A 20,030-nucleotide genomic window follows, 5' to 3' on the forward strand; every position below is an offset into this window, starting at 1 on the left:
CCTGTCACATAAAGGCTTGCATTAAGTCCAAGTCATTCAAGTTTTTTTTTTAAGAGAGAGAGTCTCACTGTGTTGCCCAGGCTGGTCTCAAACTTTTGGGCTCAGGCAGTCCTCCTGCCTCAGCCTCCTATGGAGCTAGGACTACAGGGGCACATCCCTGCACCTAGCTCATTCAGGTTATTAATGATAGGCAAAGGATTTATTTTGGGAGGGGTCATATTTCTAAATTAGGCTTCAAGATTATCTAAATGAACCTGGAAGCTGACCAGTATTTTTTTTTTAACATTATTTATTTATTTATTTATTTATTTAGAGATGGAGTCTCACCCTGTCACCCAGGCTAGAGTGCAATGGCGCGATCTTGGCTCACTGCAACCTCCGCCTGCCGAGTTCAAGCAATTCTCCTGCCTCAGCCTCCCAAGTAACTGGGATTACAGACATGCGCCTCCATGCCTGCTAATTTTTGTAGTTTTAGTAGATAGAGATGGGGTTTCACCATGTTGACCAGGCTGGTCTCGAACTCCTGACCTCATGATCCACCCGCCTCGGCCTCCCAAAGTTCTGGGATTACAGGCATGAGCCACTGCGCCCAGCCCAAAAAAAAAAAAAAACATTTTAAACAGCTTCATGAGCTTGTTTAACTAGCAGACTTCTAGGTCAGTCTAAGCTGGAATGCTACAGGACAGGGAGAAGGAGCCAGAGTGATCAGGGGAAGGCTCCGCATAAAGTGCAGTGTTGTCTCTTCACGAGTGGCAGCTCTGACATGCGCCCCAAACCTCTCCATTCAGATTCAGCTCTGGTAACTTGCAGCTCCGTCCTGTTCTCCACTCTTGCACAGTGATCTGAGACAGCAGAGGAACTATCAGTGTGTGCTACACATTATTGCTTTTCTGAATATTGATTATTTGAGTTGGACAGTGTTGACTCTGCTTGAGTTAATAGCGGTCTTAGAAAATTAAGGAGTGCTGGGAGCAGTGGTTCACTCCTGCAATCCCAACACTTTGGGAGTCCAAGGCAGGAGGATTGCTTGAGCTCAGGACAAGCCTAGGCAACATAGCAAGACCTCGCCTCTACTAAAAATCCAAAACATTAGTTGGGCATGGTGCACACCTGTAGTCCCAGTTACTTGGGAGGCTGAGGTGTGAGGATCGCTCACCTCCAGAAGATCGAGGCTGCAGTGAGCTCTAATCGCACCAGTGCACTCCAGCCTGGGTGAAAGCGTGAGACTCTGTCCCAAAAAATAAAAATTTTCAATTAAAAAAAAGGCAAGGAGTGGTGCTGTTAAAGATAGGAAGAGTTAACAAAATGTAGACTAGAAGAGAAGACAAGATTAAAAATAACATCTGCCTAGTGAGAACTTTTCAGGAGGGGAAAGTCACATAATTGGGTTAGGGAACAACTAACTAATACTGTTCTCCTTTATGCTCTGCTTTTCCCTCCTTTGTTTGAGGCTTCTCCCCTCATTCACCCAGCCAGATTCCACAGATGTGACTGTGTGTTTTCAGTGCAGATCTACTGGCTCTGTGCTCTGCCTCAGCCCTTCTCATCTGCTTTCTTGAGTGCCCAGCCCCATACCTGCACTCACTCTCCTTTTCTGGCTCCTGCAGATGGATTAAGGGAGCCCAGCTCCTAGGCCAGTAAAGGCCAGTGAAGGGACTGGAGCTCTGTTCCTCACCTTGGCTGAGCATGAGAATCCTCTGGTGACATTTTCCAAAGTTCAGGTGACCACCTCTGTACAGAGCTGCTGAATCAAGAGTCTAGAACAGGTAGGTCACAAATATCTGCATCTTTAAATTTTATTTCTCAGGTAATTCTCATGCACAGCCAAGGTTGAGAATCACAAGACCACAGGTTCAAAATTCTAGAGGCATAAGACAGGTGCAGTGACATGCACCCGTAGTCCCAGCTACTCACAGCACTTCAGCCTGGACAACAGAGAAAGATCCTGTCTCTTTACAAAAAAAAAAAAAAAAAAAAGACACAACGAAACTCTAATGTTGAGAAAAAAGAAACTTAAAGCAAGGAAATGAACACACAGACACAGGCTTTGGGCAGGCTGTCACCTGAGTGGGCTGCAGGTTTTTGGGGAAGAATTATACAGGCACCTCCTCGGGGCTCCAGCCTTCTACTTCTAACCAAGTCAGAGCCACGCGAGCACTTGTTTTATAATGATTCATTGCCCTTGCCCAGTTCATGCACTCTTCTGTATGTATGTTTTACAATAAGCAGTTCAAATATTGGGTCTTCCCATACCATGGGTACCAGCCCCATTTTCTTCATCTGTAAAGTAGAAACATTTTAATATACCTCTCATGATTATTGTGGGAATTATGTAAGTAGAGGAAAGGCCGGGCATGTTTTTCAATAGGAGTCCTCTCCCTTTTCCATGAGTCCTGTGCTCACTTTTCTTTCTCCCACCTGCCATTACTGACCCCACCATACCTCGGGCCTTACTGGAAAACTAGATGCTTTATTCCTTTAAGTTTCTTCTTGATGTGTTCCTGCCAACTCTTCAGGAATATTTTCCACAGTGGTAGGAAGCAGAGCTTGGTGGCATCTCCGCCCAGACTCCCTGGCTGGCTTTTCTCCCTTCCCTGGGCCTTTAAACTTGGAAAGTCCCAGGGCTGGGCCCTGGGCAGCCATCTCTTCCTCCCCAGGAAAGCTCACAAGTTGCAAGTTGCAGCTACCATTCTTAACTGAAGACTCAAAAAAAAAAAAAAAAAGTATCCCCTGCTCTGACCATTCCACTAAGGTCCAGACTTACATTTCAGCTGTTAGTTGACATCTCCTTCTGGTTGTCCAAGACACATCAAACTTAACTTTCAAAACCAAATACTTGCTTTCCCTCCATAAACAGAACCCTCACTCCTCAGAATTCTTAGAAAATGGCACATCACTGTGTACCCTACTGTTAAAAGAAAAACTTGGGGCCGAGCATGGTGGCTCACGCTTGTAATCCCAACACTTTGGGAGGCCGAGGCAGGCAGATCACCTGAGGTCAGGAGTTCGAGACCATCCTGGCCAACGTGGTGAAACCCCGTCTCTACTGAAATACAAAAATTATTTTTTTTTGTATTTCATGCCACCGGGCATGGTGGTGGGCACCTATAATCCCAGCCACTCGGGAGGCTGAGGCTGGAGAATTGCTTGAACCCAGGACGCAGAGGTGGCAATGAGCCGAGATCCTGCCATTGCACTCCAGCCTGGGCAACAAGAGCGAAACTCCGTCTCAAAAAAAAAAAAAAAGAAAAACTTGGGCTTCATCCTTGATTTCCTGTCTTTCCACCAACATCCCACAATTTCAGTTGATGGTTTCATCACAAAATACTTCAGCTCATTTATATTCGTGCAGCCCCACTACCGCCACCCCAGTACAGGCCGCAGACATCTCCTCCGCTCCCTGCTTCTACCTCTGTACCCTTTCATCCATTCTCCACCCAGCAGCAGAAGCAGTCATTTAAAAATACCATTTGTCATCTCTTCCCTGCGGAACGCCCCCCGGTAGCCCTTCAAATCAGTGTTAGCCAGGCCCTCTCCCAGCTGTCCCCTGCCTACCTCTGTCCTCTTCTCCCCTAGCTCGCTGCAGGCCAGCTTCACTGTCTCTATGTAGTGCTCCTCCCCCGGGAGGCTCTGGTTTGTCATCCAGGGCTCTACACGGGTGGCATTCTAGAGTAACCCCAACCCAAGGAACCCTCAGTCACATTACCCTGTTTGGTTTTCTCCGTGACATTTACTATCATCTGATGCATGTTGTCATGTTTTGTTCATCTATGGTAAGCCCCTGAGGGCAACATCTTGTTCCCTATTCTGTTACCAGCCCAGAGCAGGTGCTGCACCATGGCAGTGTTTAAACACCCATCCCACTAGCTAGCAAATAGTCATGGCTTTTGTTTGGCAGTCTAGTAGGATTAGAATTAACCGCCCAGAAAAGAAGAGCATAATACATCAGAATGATGTTTCCATCCAGGCGTCATTTCAGTTAGCAGAGATGGTTGAAGTCCCTGTACTGGAGACAGTCATCTGTCTGGCAAAGAACTGCTGCTTTTCCTCTGAGCTCCAGACTCCCAGGGCCCAGTACAGCATTCCAGGATCAGAGTCAGCCCTGCAGTCCTGTAACCCATTACACAGGTATCTTGGTTGTGATCAGCAGCAGCAGCTTGGCATCTAGCAGTGCTGAGGCAGGGGCCGACTGACTTAGGGGGAGGAATCCATGCACAGAGAAGAGAAATACTGGCTAATGCCAGCTGCTGCTGTCTGACCAATCCATTGAAGTTACGATTGGAGACCAGGTGTTTTTGTGAGTTGGAGAGGCATGAAGGAGGGACTGGAGAAAATAATTTTCTTTCTCCAAAGAACCTATTTTCATGACCCCTCAGAGTTACTCTTTCAGAACCAGCACAACCTGGAGGTGATAGGGGAAGAAGGCAGTGGAGAAGAAACTTAATTAGAATCACCGCCCTTCCAGTCTAACCCTTGAGATGTTTGCAAGTTAAATCCTCCGGAAGGGGGGAGATGTACTGTTGGGCAAACTGCTTCTTTCAATTGCATTTCTCAGGATAGCAAAGTCTGTATCTCTGTACATCATTCCCAGAGCTTTATTCTAGCCTCGGAGTGCTTCCATAGCCCATTGCTTTGTAGTGTTGGAAAATGCGTTTACCCACTTTTTGTCCTGTGTCTGTGCTGCGTTGAATGCTCACTTGGGGAACAGAATGCTAGCTTTGGGCAGCGTGATGGTAATGCAGCCTTAGTGTGTCCTTAGTGACTGCCTCAGGTTTCCCTCCGCTTCGCTGTGCTCTCCCTTTTCCTGACCAGCAGTGCAGGAAGCATCTCAGGGACTTCAGCCAGGGTGACCACGTCTGATCAGCAGTCTCTTGGCCCTTACCACCCTCAGAGGCCCTCTGTCCTCCTGCAGTGTGGGTGCCCAGATACAGGTTGAATATCCCTTATCTGAAATGCTTAGGACTGGAAGTGTTTTGGATTTCATACCTTTTTCAATTTTGTAATATTTGCTTTTACATCATCAGCAATCTTGGGGATGGGACCCAAGTCTAAACACAGAATTCATTTGTTTTATATATACTTTATACACAAAGCCTGGAGGTAATTTTATGCAGTATTTTAAATAATTGTGTGCTTGAAACAAAGCTTGTGTACATTGAACCATCAGAAAGCAAAGGCGTCAGGTGTAGAATTTTCCACTTGTGTCTTGTTAGTGCTTTAAAGGTTTCTGATTTTGGAGGAATTCAGATTTCGGATTTTTGGATTTGGGATGCTCACCTTGTACTGACGTGTTCGCTAGTAGCATTTTCTACCCTTCTCTTGTCCTCTTCCATTTCTCCCTCCCTCTTCATTGGCCTAGATCTCAGGGAAATTGGTGGCAGATAAATAATTTGGGTTGGAAGATTCAAAAGATGTCAGAGCCTGTTGTGCCTAACCTGGTTCTAAAAGGAAAAACTAGAAAATCCCTTAGGTTCTTAGCATATTTTATTAAAGAAAGTGAAGAGCCTCTTAATTGGGCCACAGAAGGCAATGGGAGCAGAAAGGGATGATGCACCCCCCACCACTGGGTTTCCCTGTGGACTGGGCTGAGTCATGCTGGGCCCCCAAAAGGGCTGCTCACAGGCCAGAAAAGCACCTGGACACATCAAGAGCAAGAGCCATGATTCCCATTGCACTTGTCCTCAGGTGGGTCTGTTCTGGGGCCACGACCCACTTAAAGTGCATGAAAACGTCCTGAGTCTCAGTGGCCACCTTTGAGGAGGTGGCCTTCCTAATGAGTCCTTCCTCTTTTGGGGACATTTAGTCTCTCGGTCTCTGTTCCAGTTGCCCTGGGTTTTGAGGGTTTGTAGAGGTAAAGTCAAGTCAGAAGAAATGTGAAGCAAGACCGGGCAGAATGACTCACGCCTGTAGTCCCAGCACTTCGGGAGGCTGAGGCGGGCAGATCACTTGAGGCCAGGAGTTCAAGACCAGCCTGACCAACATGGCAAAACCCCATCTCTACTAAAAATGCCCAAAAAAAAAAAAAAAAAAAAAAAAAGAAGAAGAAGAAGAAGAAATGGGAAGCAAGAACCCCAGGCCTGTGACAAATCCCATGTCTGTTTTTTTGTTTTATTGTATACAAAGCACTTCTCACAGTTTCATTGTATTGCCAGAGGGTTATTGTAATTGTTATTCCTGTTTTACAGAGAAGGAAAAAAAAGGCACAGAAAAATAAGTATCTTGCCCAAAGTCACACAAAAACTAAATGTCAGAGCTACTGTCATCCTTAGCACCTTTTCTGTCTCTTGGCAATGGGAGAGTATATCGAGAGTTTTGTTCATGGTCAGCTCTTGGCAGTAAACCAAGGCTGTCACAGGCATCCTGTTAGCAGCTGCAGATAGCTGTGAATCGGGGAATAGTTGCCAGACCTGCCTTGATGGCCTTTGTCTGGGTTGCCCTTGAGAATTCAGTTGCATCCTGCACATGTGCCCCTCGTTGCTGCCTGAGGCCTCCCTAAACCTGAACTCCGACTGCACCTGCCTGTTTAGCACCCAACCTGGGCTTCACTCTTGATAGTCTCAAGGTTAGCTGGACCCAACACAGCTTCTGGGAACGTGCAGGACCTTTATTCATACCCAGTTAGCATCCTTATTTAAGTGTCACTTCTTTTTTTTTTTTTTTTTTTTTTTTTTTGAGGCGGAGTCTCGCTCTGTCGCCCAGGCTGGAGTGCAGTGGCGCGATCTCGGCTCACTGCAAGCTCCGCCTCCCGGGTTTACGCCATTCTCCTGCCTCAGCCTCCCGAGTAGCTGGGACTACAGGCGCCGCCACCACGCCCGGCTAATTTTTTGTATTTTTAGTAGAGACGGGGTTTCACTGTGTTAGCCAGGATGGTCTCGATCTCCTGACCTCGTGATCCGCCCGTCTCGGCCTCCCAAAGTGCTGGGATTACAGGCTTGAGCCACCGCGCCCGGCCAAGTGTCACTTCTTATTTACAGGAAAGTCAGGGCTGGGCCTGATGGCTCTCACCTGTAATCCTAGCACTTGGGAGGCCAAGGTGGGAGGATCGCTTGAGCCCAGGAGTTCGAGACCAGCATGGGCAACATGGAGAGAACCCTATCTCTACAAAAGATTTAAAATTAGCCAGGTGGTATGTGCCTGTGGTCCCAGCTACCTGAGAGGCCGAAGCAGGAGGATTGTTTGAGCCTGAGAGGTCAAGGCTGCAGTGAACTGTGTTTGCACCACTGCATTCCAGCCTGAGCAACAAATCAAGACCCTGTCTCAAAAAAATAAAGTCAGGAAGAAAGACCCCAAATGCTTAAAGCCACATACTTACTCCTTTCCTCCACCTGATCTCCCAGACAGGTAGCACTGGAAGATGGCTCTTGAAACATAACCTAAATTCCTCTTACACCCCCGGGCCAACAACAGCACAGCAAGATCTCATGCTGAGGCTCACCTCTCTTTTTTCTGCTGGCACTTCCAAGGGACAGTTAAAGTTCAGTGCTGTCAAAATCCTGGTCCCCATGGTAGTGAGCCTCCCTGGGTCTGGTGGGGCTGGGGTGGAAAGATGACCAGTTGTAGTGAACCTCAAAATGGCCTCTCAGGCCATTTTGGTTAGCAGCCCCCACTTGAGAATCACAGGTCTCTTAGTGGGAGGTGGGAAGTGAGTTTGTTGTTAGATGTCTACACTTCCCTACCTGTCTCCCCTTTTTCTCTTTTTATCTAAAGGGGTCCACACTGTCTGCAGCTTCCCTGACTGCCAGGGACTCTGAAGTTCGAATTCAACCAGGCAGCCTGTATTTTTATTTGTTGAATCTGACAACCCTGACCCCAGGGGCTTTTATCAAACCTAAGAGCAGGCCCTGTCATTGTGTTTCCAGCCATTCTGGCCTCATGGACGGTTTTGACACAGCAGCTTAATATCTGAGCCAGACCAGGTATTTTGGTTACTCACTGCTGAAACCATAAGTCCAGACTTGGGCCATCTACTATCGTCAGGAGCCTGTTGGAAGCTGGCTTCCTAAAACCATGGTGACAACATTACCTACCATTTTATTGAGCATCTTTTCTGTGCCCAGTGTGATGTAGACACCATTTTATTTAATCCACACAACAGTCCTTCAGAATGGAGTCGACTAGCCATTATTTATTATCATTATTACAAATTAGGAAACAGAACTAGCAACGTTAAGTGACTTGCCCAGAGTCACACAGACAGCAAATGACAGGACTCAAACCTCCAGCCCTCTGGCCTCAGAGCCTGTACATTTCTGGCCAGCCCTCCAGAAGGGTCAGAGTAGGCAGGCGTAGCTGGAAATGAGGTAGGATGATGGATGGTACTTCCCAGGATGCCGCTGGGAGGGAAAGCAAGGCCCTGGACTCAGCAGGGGAACACAGGTTCCTGAACCCAGTAGCATTCTTACTATAAATGTAATGACTTTGTAATGACAGATGCACATTTTCCACAGTGCAACAAAAGAAAAATTAGTGCAGAGATTCAATTATGTCTCCCATTTTCGATGGCAATTTTTGCTCTCTCGATAGATTAATTAGCGGCAGAGATCTCCTCCCCCCAGGCAAATCGCAGCACACTTTATGGCGAGGAGGTGCATTAAGATGCAGCTGTGTCTCATTAAGCAGCCAGCCTTGCTCCCAGCAAGCACGCCTGTGCTTCAGCCCTTGCTGCTTTCCCGTCCTGCCTGGAGGACAGAGGGAAAGTTTGCTGAACCCAACCAGATTCGGGAGCAGAGTATCCACCTTTCAAGGGGATCCTGTATGTGGACTACAGGCCACAGAGGCCCTTAACCTCATTCTCTTAGAGGAATTTAGGGAAAGAGTTCTCCTGTCATCTTAGCAGAAGCAACCTAGACCCAAACAGGGTGGAGGGGATACCACGGAGAGGAGAAAAAGGTGAGGGGGGAAGAAAAGAGCTCAGAGCAGTTAAATCGCTTCTGAAGTGTGCAGTTGATGAACCTCAGCTCACTTCATCTTCACAGCAGCCCTGTGAGGTCATTTTTACTGTCTTCTTTCCTTCATTACCACATGCCCCCTTTTCACGTTTTGATGTATGTACGCAGGAGGCATAGCTTTCTCTTACCCACCAATTCAACACACCACTAAAGCCAAGAAATACAGCATCACCATGCTGCTGTATAGAAAAGTGAGGCTCAAAGATGTTCATTCCTTTGCCCAGCTAATAAGTGAGCTAGAGCTAGGACTTGAACCCATGCTTGTGTAAACCCGTATTCTTTCTTCTTACCTTAAAGTCCTGTTAGAAAATTGCAGCATCTTCCTGCCACCCAGCCTCTGATATACTTTCCCTTTGATAAGCTGTTGCCTTCCTTTTATTTTCACCATCCTTGTTTAGACCAAATGTGAGTGGTTTGGATTGTACTGGAAGAGTCATGGGGGTGGTCATTCTCGGCACCATTTACTGTAACTTAGTTTATCCCTGGGGCACGGGACCATGCAGGGAAGGAGTTTCTCCTACTGGATTCTACTGACAAACACTGTTTTCGTCTTCTTCTAGGTACATTGAACGGAAAGCCTTCCTCGACCGAGTGGATCACAGGCAGTTTGAAATTGAGCGAGATCTCAGGCTGAGCAAAATGAAACCTTGATGTTACGGGCAAAATCAAGAGCAACTTAATCCTGTTTACAATGTGAGCTTTTTGTGCGTCTGTGAAATGTTTTCCAGTGTTTCTCATCATCTGTTTCCCAGCAAGGTCTTTTTTTTTTTCTACATTGAAGTTCTGTCTATGTATCTTAATCACAAATGGTTTCATTCACTTTACTTTTAAAAATTTGTCCTTAAATGAATAAATAAAATAAAAGTTGGTCCTGTGAGAGGATGATGAAGATGACGACCTCACTCACCTTCCTTTTATTCTGCTGCAAAGTCCCACCCAGTTCAAGACAGCACATTCTAGGTCTGTCCAGGTTGGCAGAGGTCTTGCCAGGCATGGTGAAGAGAGCTGACCAACCCAGGTGTGAATTTTCTGGGACCAAGAGGCTCTTTCTGCAGCCAGCCTTGTCCCAAAGAGCTAGAGGAGGTGGCTCACTAGAGTGACTGGAATGCCAGGCCCCTTTGCAGCTTGTTCTCATTTCCACTCGGGCTTCTCTCCTGATCTGTCTGTCTCCTGAATGGATTCCTACTGATGGCATGTAAGGCTGAAAAGAAGGATATAGTATTGCTGAATTAGCTGTTTTTTCCCTTCAGCCTTTTTCGTCTTCCCAAAGAAAAGTTAAATTCAGATATGCTCCCACTTCAATAGTTCATTAGTTTTTAGTTTGTCAGAGAATATTCTGAAGGATTTTCTTTTTTATACTCATAAGAAAATGTAAATTCCAGACTTCCTGCTTAGAGTCAGACATTCTTTGCAGAACAGCAGGGAGGAGAGTAACAAATCTTCAGTGAAGAGGGAAAGGGGGATAGAGAGCATTCATATTAATAAAGCAGGAAACCCCACAACCTGCTCCTGGTGTGTGTGCCTGCATGTGCACATGTGTTACTCAAGTAACATGACAGGTTTGGGTGATGGCAGGATCCCTAAGACTGCATTCCATTTCTTGCTGGACCAGCTCTGTGGCCCTGACCACAGGTCATTTTTCTGTGCCTCCATTTTCTGGTCTGCAAATGGCATGAATAACACCAGTACCTCCAACGGGTGGCGTAAGCTAACAACACACCCGGCGGGTATGAGTGCTAGTTTATGGCAGGTCTCCCAATCTAGGCCTCTAATGTGGTGAGAATTCATAGCGGCAAAGACCCGACTGTCAACACTAGATGGTTATGGGCTATGGATCTTATTACTCAGAAAGGTAGTTCACAAGTTAAATTTGAACACAGTGTCTATTCACATCCCCTCTGATAAATAATTCTAAGTGATTATAGAGCATTTCAGGCCAGCATCACAACAGGCGGCCTGCGAGGTCTTAAGTTATGGTCCCAAATGGGACATAAGAATAACAGAGGAAGGTGGGCGAGGTGGCTCATACCTGTAATCCCAGCACTTTGGGAGGCTGAGGCAGGTGGATTGCTTGAGCTCAGGAGTTCAAGATCAGCCTGGGCAACGAGATGAAACCCAGTCTCCACCAAAAATACAAAAAGAAATTAGCCAGGCATGGTGGTGCGTGCCTGTAGTCCCAGCTACTCAGGCAACTAAGGTGGGAGGATCACTTAAGCCCTGGAAGTTGAGGCTGCAGTTAGCCAAGATCATGCCATTTCACTCCGACCTGGGCAAAGGGAGTGAGACCCTGTCTCAAAAACAAAAAAAGAATAACCTAAGAGCTGCCAGTATTTTGATGAGAGGACATCCAGACCTTCAGGAGGTAGCAGCCAAGATTTGATGTGAACGTCCTCCCACATGGTACTCTCTGGCTTATCATCCATCATTCACCACCATTTGGCAACTGTTTCCCTAACTTTTCTCCAGAGTTCTGAGTCCCTCTTCCATTGCGTTTCACAAAGTTCTTCATCTCAGCAGCCAGTATCTCAGCAACACGTGAGCTGGCGCTCTCCCTGTTTGAAAAATGATCTGGAATCCAATAGAATGAATGGTGCTGAGTTCGTGGTAAGTTAGGGTTTTTCTTTTTAGCCAGTGTTAACACCTGTGAAGCCTAAGGGATTAAGACAAAAGCTGCAAAGCCTGCTGGGTTCTTCTTACAGGTGGGTTTGCTATTCCTGTTTTGCTCCAGGCCATGAAGAGAAAAGTCAGGTGTGTCAGTGAAAGTCATAGCTGTGTGCTTGGGCCCTGCCTGTCTTGTTCAGGATCCAGCCCCCACACAGGTTTCTCCATCTGTACCTGTGTTCAGTTAATGTCACAATTCTGGAGAAATGTTGGTTCCTTTCTGCTGTCTCTTGACTGGTGCCCCTTTTCCCAGCAGGGTTGCTGCCCACATCTGACTTCCACACAATCAGCCATTACCTTTCCATGAGTCTTTTAGAAAGCCCCTCTAGTCTAGTCTTTTTTGACAGATTCTGGCTGCCTGTCAGGGAATACATGGCTATTTGCATCAATCCTGTTACAGGTGCCCTGTTTCCCAATTTGTAGATCCCTACTTCGGAGTCTCACACTTTGCCACTTTAAACTGTGCTGTTTGCCTTGACTTCAGCTGCCACTCTCTTGATCTACATGGAACCTCTTTAAAAGCCTCCTGTACTGACCTCACGTCATCTCACTAATGAACTGCTTCCTCTGGCTGATACATATGCCTCTGTGTGTATGTATTATGTACACGTGTGTCATCTTACAATGAGAGTTCATATCAGACTTTCATTTATGTCTCAGTGCCCATAGCTGGGTCACTGAACTACCTCTACCTGTAGGAAAGGCTGGAAAAGTGAGTGTCATGGAAAACAGGCAAAGATGGGGGTAATTAGGAGTATGTAGTAGGTCAGCCAACCAGTGTACCTGGCACACCCAAGTCTTTGTTATAAACCAACGGGCTTTTCTCTATTTGTTCTTTAAAATTGTCCCAGGCTGGGCACAGTGGGTCACGCCTATAATCCCAGCACTTTGGGAGACCAGGGCTGGAGAATCACGTGAGCCCAGGAGTTTGAGACTAGCCTGGGCAACATAGTGAGACCCCATCTCTAAAAAAAATAAATTTTTAAAAATTAGCCAGTTGCACTGGCACATTTCTGTAGTCTCAGCTACTCGGGAGGCTGCGGTGGGATGATCAGTTGAGCCCAGGAGGTTGAGAGGTTGCAATGAGCCATGATCACACCACTGCACTTCAGCCGGGGCAACAAAGAAGACTCCGTCTAAAACAAACAAACAAAAAATGGTCACAGAGAGGCAGATAGGTAACTAGGTAGGTAGATACGATTAGGTAATAAGATTAGACTAGATAGGTTAGATTAGATTAGGTGGTCCCAGAGCGAGACCCCATCTCAATAAATAAAATTGTCCCCAGAGGAGTGGGTGGGGTTTATTGAAGCTGAGAGAGGAGTATATTAGATTTATTATACTATTCTCTCTACTTCTATATAGATTGAATTTTTCATAATGTTTTTTAAATTGTCACAGGGAGGCCAGGCACAGTGGCTCACACCTGTAATCCCAATACTTTGGAAGGCCAAGGTGGGTGGTTCACCTGAGGTCAGGAGTTCAAGACCAGCCTGACCAACATGGTGAAACCCCATCTCTACTAAAAATACAAAAATTAGCCAGATGTGGTTTACACGCCTGTAATCCCAGCAACTCAGGAGGCTGAGGCAGGAAAATCACTTGAACCCGAGAGGTGGAGGCTGCAGTGAGCCAAGATTGCACCACTGCACTCCAGCCTGGGTGACAAAGTGAGACTCCATCTGGAAAAAAAAAAAAGATTGTTAGAGGCTCTAAGGAAGGACTTTGATGTGCTCAGGCTGTTCTAGGAGAGTGTGGGCAGCCTCCCAGGGCTCACCTCCCCATCCTGCAAGTCTCACAATGGCCATGAGTGTGGTAGAGGGGACCCTGGTCCAGGAAGGAGGTCCTCTCTGGCTCCTAGGATCCTGTGCCTGTTTTTCTTTTTTCTTTTCTTTTCTTTTTTTTTTTTTTAGACAGGGTCTTGCTCTGTTGCCCAATTAGTGCAGTGGCACGATCATGGTTCACTGTAGCCTCGACCTCTTGGGCTCGGGAGATCCTTTCACCTCAGCTTCCCAAGCAGCTAAGACCACAGGTATACGCCACTGCACCCAGCTAACTTTTTAATTTTTTGTATAGATGGGGGCTCACTGTGTTGCCCAGGCTGGTCTTAACTATGCCTGTTTTAACAACTTGGAAACCAAGCTTTGCAGATTCTATGTCACCTCATCTTCCCCGACTCTGAAGGACTTCCTTTGGCCCCTTCTTTTTACTCTTTACTGGTGTGGATCAAGTTCAAGGGACAGGGGAACTGGCCAGCAAGACAGGGTCCTTGGGCATTGGCAGTGGGTATCTGCAAATGGGTGGCTGTTTCTTGTACGTGTAAGCCAGGCCCCAGGAGGCAGGAGTCTTCTCAAGCCCTGCCTGACCATCCCCAAGGGCTGGGTGCTGTGGCTGCAGAATGGAGCAGGCCTTTGGCACCAGCCAGTGAGCCAGGCAGAGGACCAAGCAGGTGGGTGTCCATGGGGGTGCCAAGATGGGGATGGGCCACTCTTGGGTATTCCTGTTGGTCATCTGTGCTGCCTGAGCCCATCTGTGCCCTCAGTGGGACCTACCTTCTCTGCCAGCATTGCTACCTGTCCCACCGTCTTCCTACCTCATGCTCAAAGGACTGAGCCTCCTCAGCAAATGCCTAGCCTTTCTCAGTGGACTCACTGAGACCAGGCTGATGGGTGGGACTGATTAAAGTGTGTTTGCCTTCAATCAAGAATCACCTTTTCAGCCAGGCACGGTGGCTCACACCTGTAATCCCAGTACTTTGAGAGGCTGAAGCAGGCAGATTGCTTGAGGCCAGGAGTTTGAGACCAGCCTGGGCGCTATATACTTGTAGATATAGCAAGACCCTATCTCTACAAAAAAATTGAAAATTAGCGGTAGCAGTGCTCAACCTGTAATCCCAGCACTTTGGGAGGCGAGGCAGGCCGGATCACGAGGTCAGGAGATGAGAGACCATCCTGGCTAACACGGTGAAACCCGTCTCTACTAAAAATACAAAAATAGCCGAGGCTGGCCGAGGCGCCTGTAGTCAACTACTGGAGGCTGAGGCAGAATAAGTGAACCAGGGCCGGGCTTGCAGTGAGCTGAGATCCGGCCACTGCACCTCCAGCCTGGGCTGACAGAGCGAGACTCCGTCTCAAAAAGCAGCGAGGCCGAGGAGTGGTAGCCTGTGAGTCCCAGCTTCTCGGGAGGCTGAGGCGGAGAATGGGCGTGAACCAGGGGAGGCGGAGGGCTGCAGTGAGCTGAGATCAAACCCTGCCTCAGCCTGGGCGACAGGCGAGACTCCGTCTCAAAAAAAAAAAAAAAATGAAAGTGAAAGCTGCACATAGTGGTGCGTGGCTGTGATCCCAGCTACCTGGGAGACTGAGGTGGGAGGATCACTTGAGCCCGGGGGTTCAAGGCTATAGTAAGCTGTGATTGTGCCCTTGCACTCCAGCCTGGGCGACAGAGCAAGACCCCGTCTCAAAAAAAAAAAAAAAAAAAGTCACCTTTTTTTAATTACAAGTCTGATTTGAACCATGACAGACACTATCCTGCCCAAAGTGACTAATATTTTATCTAGCTCTCACATCCACATTTAGTGAAAACTCATCTAACTCCCAAAGGAAGTGATGTCCCTTTATCCAGGAGTTGGAAATTGTCAAGGAAACTGTTTGCAGGAAGTGGGAAGTGGAAAGAGTGAGTCAGTGCTAAGAGGTGTTTGGCAGCCTTCTGCAGGGCACAGTGCTTGTCCCCTGCTGTGGTGTGAATGGCTGACAACGACAGTCCAAGGATACCTTAGCTGGTCCTGCGGAGTCCAGAGACTCCCCTGGAGTTGACTTTCCTGGCCTTGCTCTTGTCCTCTTCAAGTCCCAAATGGGTGTGTCAGATTTCCAGGGCATCTGGTACCTTCTCATTACTGAAAAAAGCTGTCCTAAAACAGGATAATGTCAAAAATAAAATAAGCCTATTGATGTGCTCTGCTCACCTATTTTCTGAGGAACGCAGTGCTCTAATTAGGAACTCTGCATAAGGTCTCTAGGGGCAAAAGGGGACACATTAAGAAGGAAATCCTGAGTGAGCTGTACACTGTCAGCGCCCATAAAAAGGTGCTGGACTAAGGCCTGACAGACACTTAGCTGGCACCTGACTTCAGAACTGGGCAGTGCAGGTTAGCTGAGTGGCTGGCACTGTGAAGGCCAGGAGACCTCCTGGGCAGGAGTGGAGTGATGGTGCTTCTGGCATCTGGGCAGGGACCAGGAAGGCCAGTGACAGGCTTTCCAGGTGCCATGCTGCCTCGTGGCAGGAGAACAGAGGCGGTGTGGTTGGTGTGGCGAGATGGGAGTGTGTGGTGTGGCGTAGTTAATGTGGTGTGGTGTGATGTGGTCTGCGGTCTGACACGGGGTGGTGGAAAGGGCCTAGAACAGGCTTTCAAGAGCAGTCTTCTGCTTTTTGGTATCAGTCCTTAGCCAGATCTGGAATTGCTCAGGCATATTGGGTAAGACTTACGACTTTTTTAATTACCAAAAAGCACAGGTGAACAAACAGGAATTGGGCTGAGAATGGTGGGCTCCTGGGAAGGATCAGAAGCTTTTAGCTTCATCAGCAAATGATCGGTTGGTCCTGCGTGCCAGGTGCTTCCTGGCACGCTATCTTGTTAGATCCTCTGCCCTTTCAGAGGAGGAAACTTTCCTGAGGTCATCCGGTAACACAGCCACAGGGCTGCACACACATGGCATGGCTGGGGGGCAGGATGTGGGAGGGAGCAAGATTAAACAGCCTCTCTTCACCCCCTGGATCCCAGTGCCATGTTGGGAAGGAAAGACCTGAGCGCAAGGAGACAGAAAAACCAAAGGTTGAGAAGGTTCTTGCAGATAAAGAGAATGGCACCTCCCTGCTGGTACCGAATTTTTGTGTCAGGAGTTCACTGAGATGAGCTCAGCTGAGGCACCCTGGCCTCAGCTCTGGTACTGACCAGTCTAGGGCAGCTTCTGACCCACTCTCTGCAGAGGAGAGGGGGTGCTGCTGAGAAGTCCTTACCTAGGACTCCAGCCTTGCTTCAGACAGGCCTAGTGGCCAGGTGTCACCCACGTCTAAGCTCTGCTCCATGGTCACGTTTCTGTGCTGAGCGTTTCTGAGTGAAGGGTGTTGCCCTCTTCGCTTTGAGACACTACCTGGGGTTAGGGAGTGAAGAGAGGAGATGCCCAGATAACTGCAGCTACTTGGTGTGTGGGAGGTTCAGCAACTTAGGGACATTGAGTGCCACTCTCCTGCCCCGCCTTCTCTGGGCTAGAGATTCCCGTCTTGGCCTCTTCTGCTACTTCTTCTTTTGAAACAGAGTCTCGCTCTGTCACCCAGGTTGGAGTACAGTGGGGCGATCTCAGCTCACTGCAGCCTAAGCCTCCCTGGGCTTAAGCAATCCCGCCACCTCAGCCTCTTGAGTAGATGGGACTACAGGCATGCACCACCACGCCTGGCTAAGTTTTATATTTTTGGTAGAGATGGGGTTTCACCATGTTGCCCAGGCTGGTCTCCAACTCCTGAGCTCAAGCAATTGGTGTGAGCTACCACGCCCAGCCTGCTAAGTCTTTTTTACTATTGCTTTTGTTTATGCCCTCCTAGAGCAACTTAAGTCCAAAAATACTACCAGATGCAATCTTCGTACACAGCAAGTTGACCTCAACAAGGAAACTGGGATGGAGAAGTCCAGCAGGGTCACACCACAGAGCCCCTCCTTTGGGCCTCTCTCCCTGCTATGCAGCCAGCTTTCATTGTTTGTGGTCTCAGAAAGCTGATGCACAGCCTGAGTCTGTGCTCATATAAGGTACAAGGTGGCTGTGCTAGGGAGGAGGAGGGAGAGAAACTAACATAAGGAGAGTGCTGTGGGGTCAGACACATGACTTGACATCCTGCCTCTAACCCTCCTATCTCCAGGATCCAGCTAAATCCCTCCACCCCTGCGTCTCGGATTCCTCACCTTGGAAAGGTTGCTGAGGATGGTGAATAATCCTGCTCTGCCTAGCTCACAACACTTTATTAAGTGAAATACACCATCCACGTTACTGTAATTAAATTGTGCCTGTGAGTCCTCCTTCCCCAAAACAGCCAAACTTGCAGGAGTATAAATTAGTGCCACTTTACAGAGCACTTTGGCAATGTCTAATAAATCCGAAGTTGTACCTGACCCCAGATGCAGCAACTGTACTCCCGAGATACATCTTGGAGAAGCATCAGCACGTGCACAAAGAGACAGGAGTACAGGTTAAGTACCCCTCGTCTGGTGCTCACTTTGGCAGCACATATACTAAAAAAAAATGGAATGATACAGAGAACATTAGCATGGCCTCTGCACAAGGATGTGATATGGTTTGGCTGTGTCCCCAGTCAAATCTCATCTTGAATTGTACTCCCATAATTCTCATGTGTATGGGAGGGACCTGGTCGGAGATATTTGAATCATGGCGGCGGTTTCCCCCATTCTGTTCTCATGGTAGTGAATAAGTCTCACGAGATCTGTTGGATTTATCAAGGGTTTCTGCTTTTGCATCTTCCTCATTTTCTCTTGCCTCCACCATGTAAGAAGTGCCTTTCGCCTCCTGCCATGATTCTCAGGCCTCCCCAGCCATGTTAAGTCCAATTAAACTTCTTTTTCTTCCCAGTCTCAGGTATGTCTTTATCAGCAGCGTGCAAATGGACTAATACAGGATGACATGCAAATTCATGAAGCGTTCTATTTAAAAAAAGAAAAGAAAAAGTATCCCTTACTTGAAATGCTTGGGACAGGAAGTGTCTCAGATTTCAGATTTCTTTGGATTTTGGAATATTTGCATTAGACTGATCCAGCATCCCAAATCCAAAAATCTGAAATCCAACCTGCTCCAATTAGCATTTCCTATTAGCATCATGTTGGCACTCAAAAAGTTTCATATTTTGGAGCATTTTGGATTTGAAAGCTTAACCTGTATTGATAATTATAAAAACTTGGAAACTACTGTAGAGGAGGAAAAATTTTTCTTCTACTCTATTTATTTATTTATTTATTTTACATGTACATAGTTGTCCTCACAAGAAACATGAAGACCCAAAGAAACAAGAGTTGAAAGCTCATATACTGGGTTGGGCAAAGAGTAGTAAGTGTGACAAGGTGAAAGGGCCTGAGCTAGGGGAGTTACATTGGTTGGAAAAGTGGGAAGATACAGGCTTGTTAACAAGGTTCGTACAGATTTCTCTCAGCCTTTAACTTCCCCTCCTTGGTTATAAGAGCGTCTCTTTCCTTCTGGTATAAGAAAGATACATTGGGTCAGGCGCTGTGGCTTACACCTGTAATCCCAGCACTTTGGGAGGCCGAGGCGGGTGGTTCACAAGGTCAGGAGATCGATACCATCCTGGCTAACAGGGTGAAACCCTGTCTCTACTAAAAATACAAAAAAATTAGCCAGGCGTGGTGGCGGGTGCATTTATTCCCAGCCACTCAGGAGGCTGAGGCAGGAGAACGGTGTGAACCCAGGAGGCAGAGCTTGCAGTGAGCCGAGATTATGCCACTGCACTCCAGCCTGGGCAACAGAGCAACACTCTATCTCAAAAGAAAAAAAGAAGGATACATTGGCTGGGCATGTGGCTCATACCTATAATCCCAGCACTTTGGGAGGCTGAGGCTGGCGGATCACCTGAGGTCAGGAGTTTGAGACCAGCCTGGCCAACATGGTGAAACCCCATATTTACCAAAAACACAAAAATTAGCCTGGCATGGTGGCACACTCCTGCAATCCCAGCTACTCGGGAGGCTGAGGCAGGAGAATCGCTTGAACCTAGGAGGCAGAGGTTGCAGTGAGCCGAGATTATGCCACTGCACTCCAGCCTGGGTAATAGAGTGACACACTCCATATCAAAAAAAATAGGCCGGGCACGGTGGCTTACGCCTGTAATCCCAGCACTTTGGGAGGCCGAGGTGGGCGGATCCCAGGGTCAGGAGATCAAGACCATCCTGGCTAACACGGTGAAACCCTGTCTCTTCTAAAAATACAAAAAATTAGCCAGGTGTAGTGGCGGGTACCTGTAGTCCCAGCTTCTCGGGAGGCTGAGGCAGGAGAATGGCGTGAACCCGGGAGGTGGAGCTTGCAGTGAGCCCAGATCACGCCACTGCACTGCAGCCTGGGTGACAGAGTGAGACTCCATCTCAAAAAAAAAAAAAAGGTTTCATTTCACATGACAATTTCATCTGTTTTTAAAGAAAAAGAAGGACGGTCAGAGTGTCCTTACACCTGTTTTTCAGGTGCCTTTTCTTAGAGACAGGTTCTTACTCTGTCTCCTAGGCTGGAGTGCAGTGGTGCAATCATAGGTCACTGTAGCCTCAACTTCCTGTGCTCAAGTGATCTTCACATTCAGCCTCCTGAGTAGCTAAGACTATAGGTACATATCACCACGCCCAGATAATTTTTTTGTTCTTTT

General features: G+C 47.6%; 1 protein-coding gene, 1 long non-coding RNA gene and 1 other non-coding gene across 4 annotated transcripts in view; all 3 read left to right on the top strand.

The window, feature by feature from the left end:
- CFDP1 (craniofacial development protein 1) overlaps window positions 1–9,842 on the top strand; it is a 150,234-nt gene extending 140,392 nt beyond the window's left edge. For both annotated transcript variants that reach the window (XM_017953572.3, XM_003917190.3), the window contains one exon: window positions 9,509–9,842. Coding sequence is in view for 1 of the 2 variants with exons in the window: in XM_003917190.3 (XP_003917239.1) it covers window positions 9,509–9,599 (91 nt within the window). In the remaining variant the exon portion in view is untranslated. The remainder of the gene's footprint in view (window positions 1–9,508) is intronic.
- Window positions 9,843–17,087: 7,245 nt separating this feature from the next.
- LOC108583560 lies at window positions 17,088–17,897 on the top strand. Its single transcript, XR_001898308.2, has 2 exons — window positions 17,088–17,406; window positions 17,517–17,897. It is a non-coding gene; the product is annotated as an uncharacterized LOC108583560 (long non-coding RNA).
- On the top strand, window positions 17,863–17,974 carry LOC116271432. The gene has a single exon (XR_004179984.1). It is a non-coding gene; the product is annotated as a U6 spliceosomal RNA (small nuclear RNA).
- The last annotated feature ends 2,056 nt before the right edge of the window (window positions 17,975–20,030 follow it).

The sequence above is a fragment of the Papio anubis genome, chromosome 18 (assembly GCF_008728515.1).
Source record: "Papio anubis isolate 15944 chromosome 18, Panubis1.0, whole genome shotgun sequence".
NCBI lineage: Eukaryota > Metazoa > Chordata > Mammalia > Primates > Cercopithecidae > Papio > Papio anubis.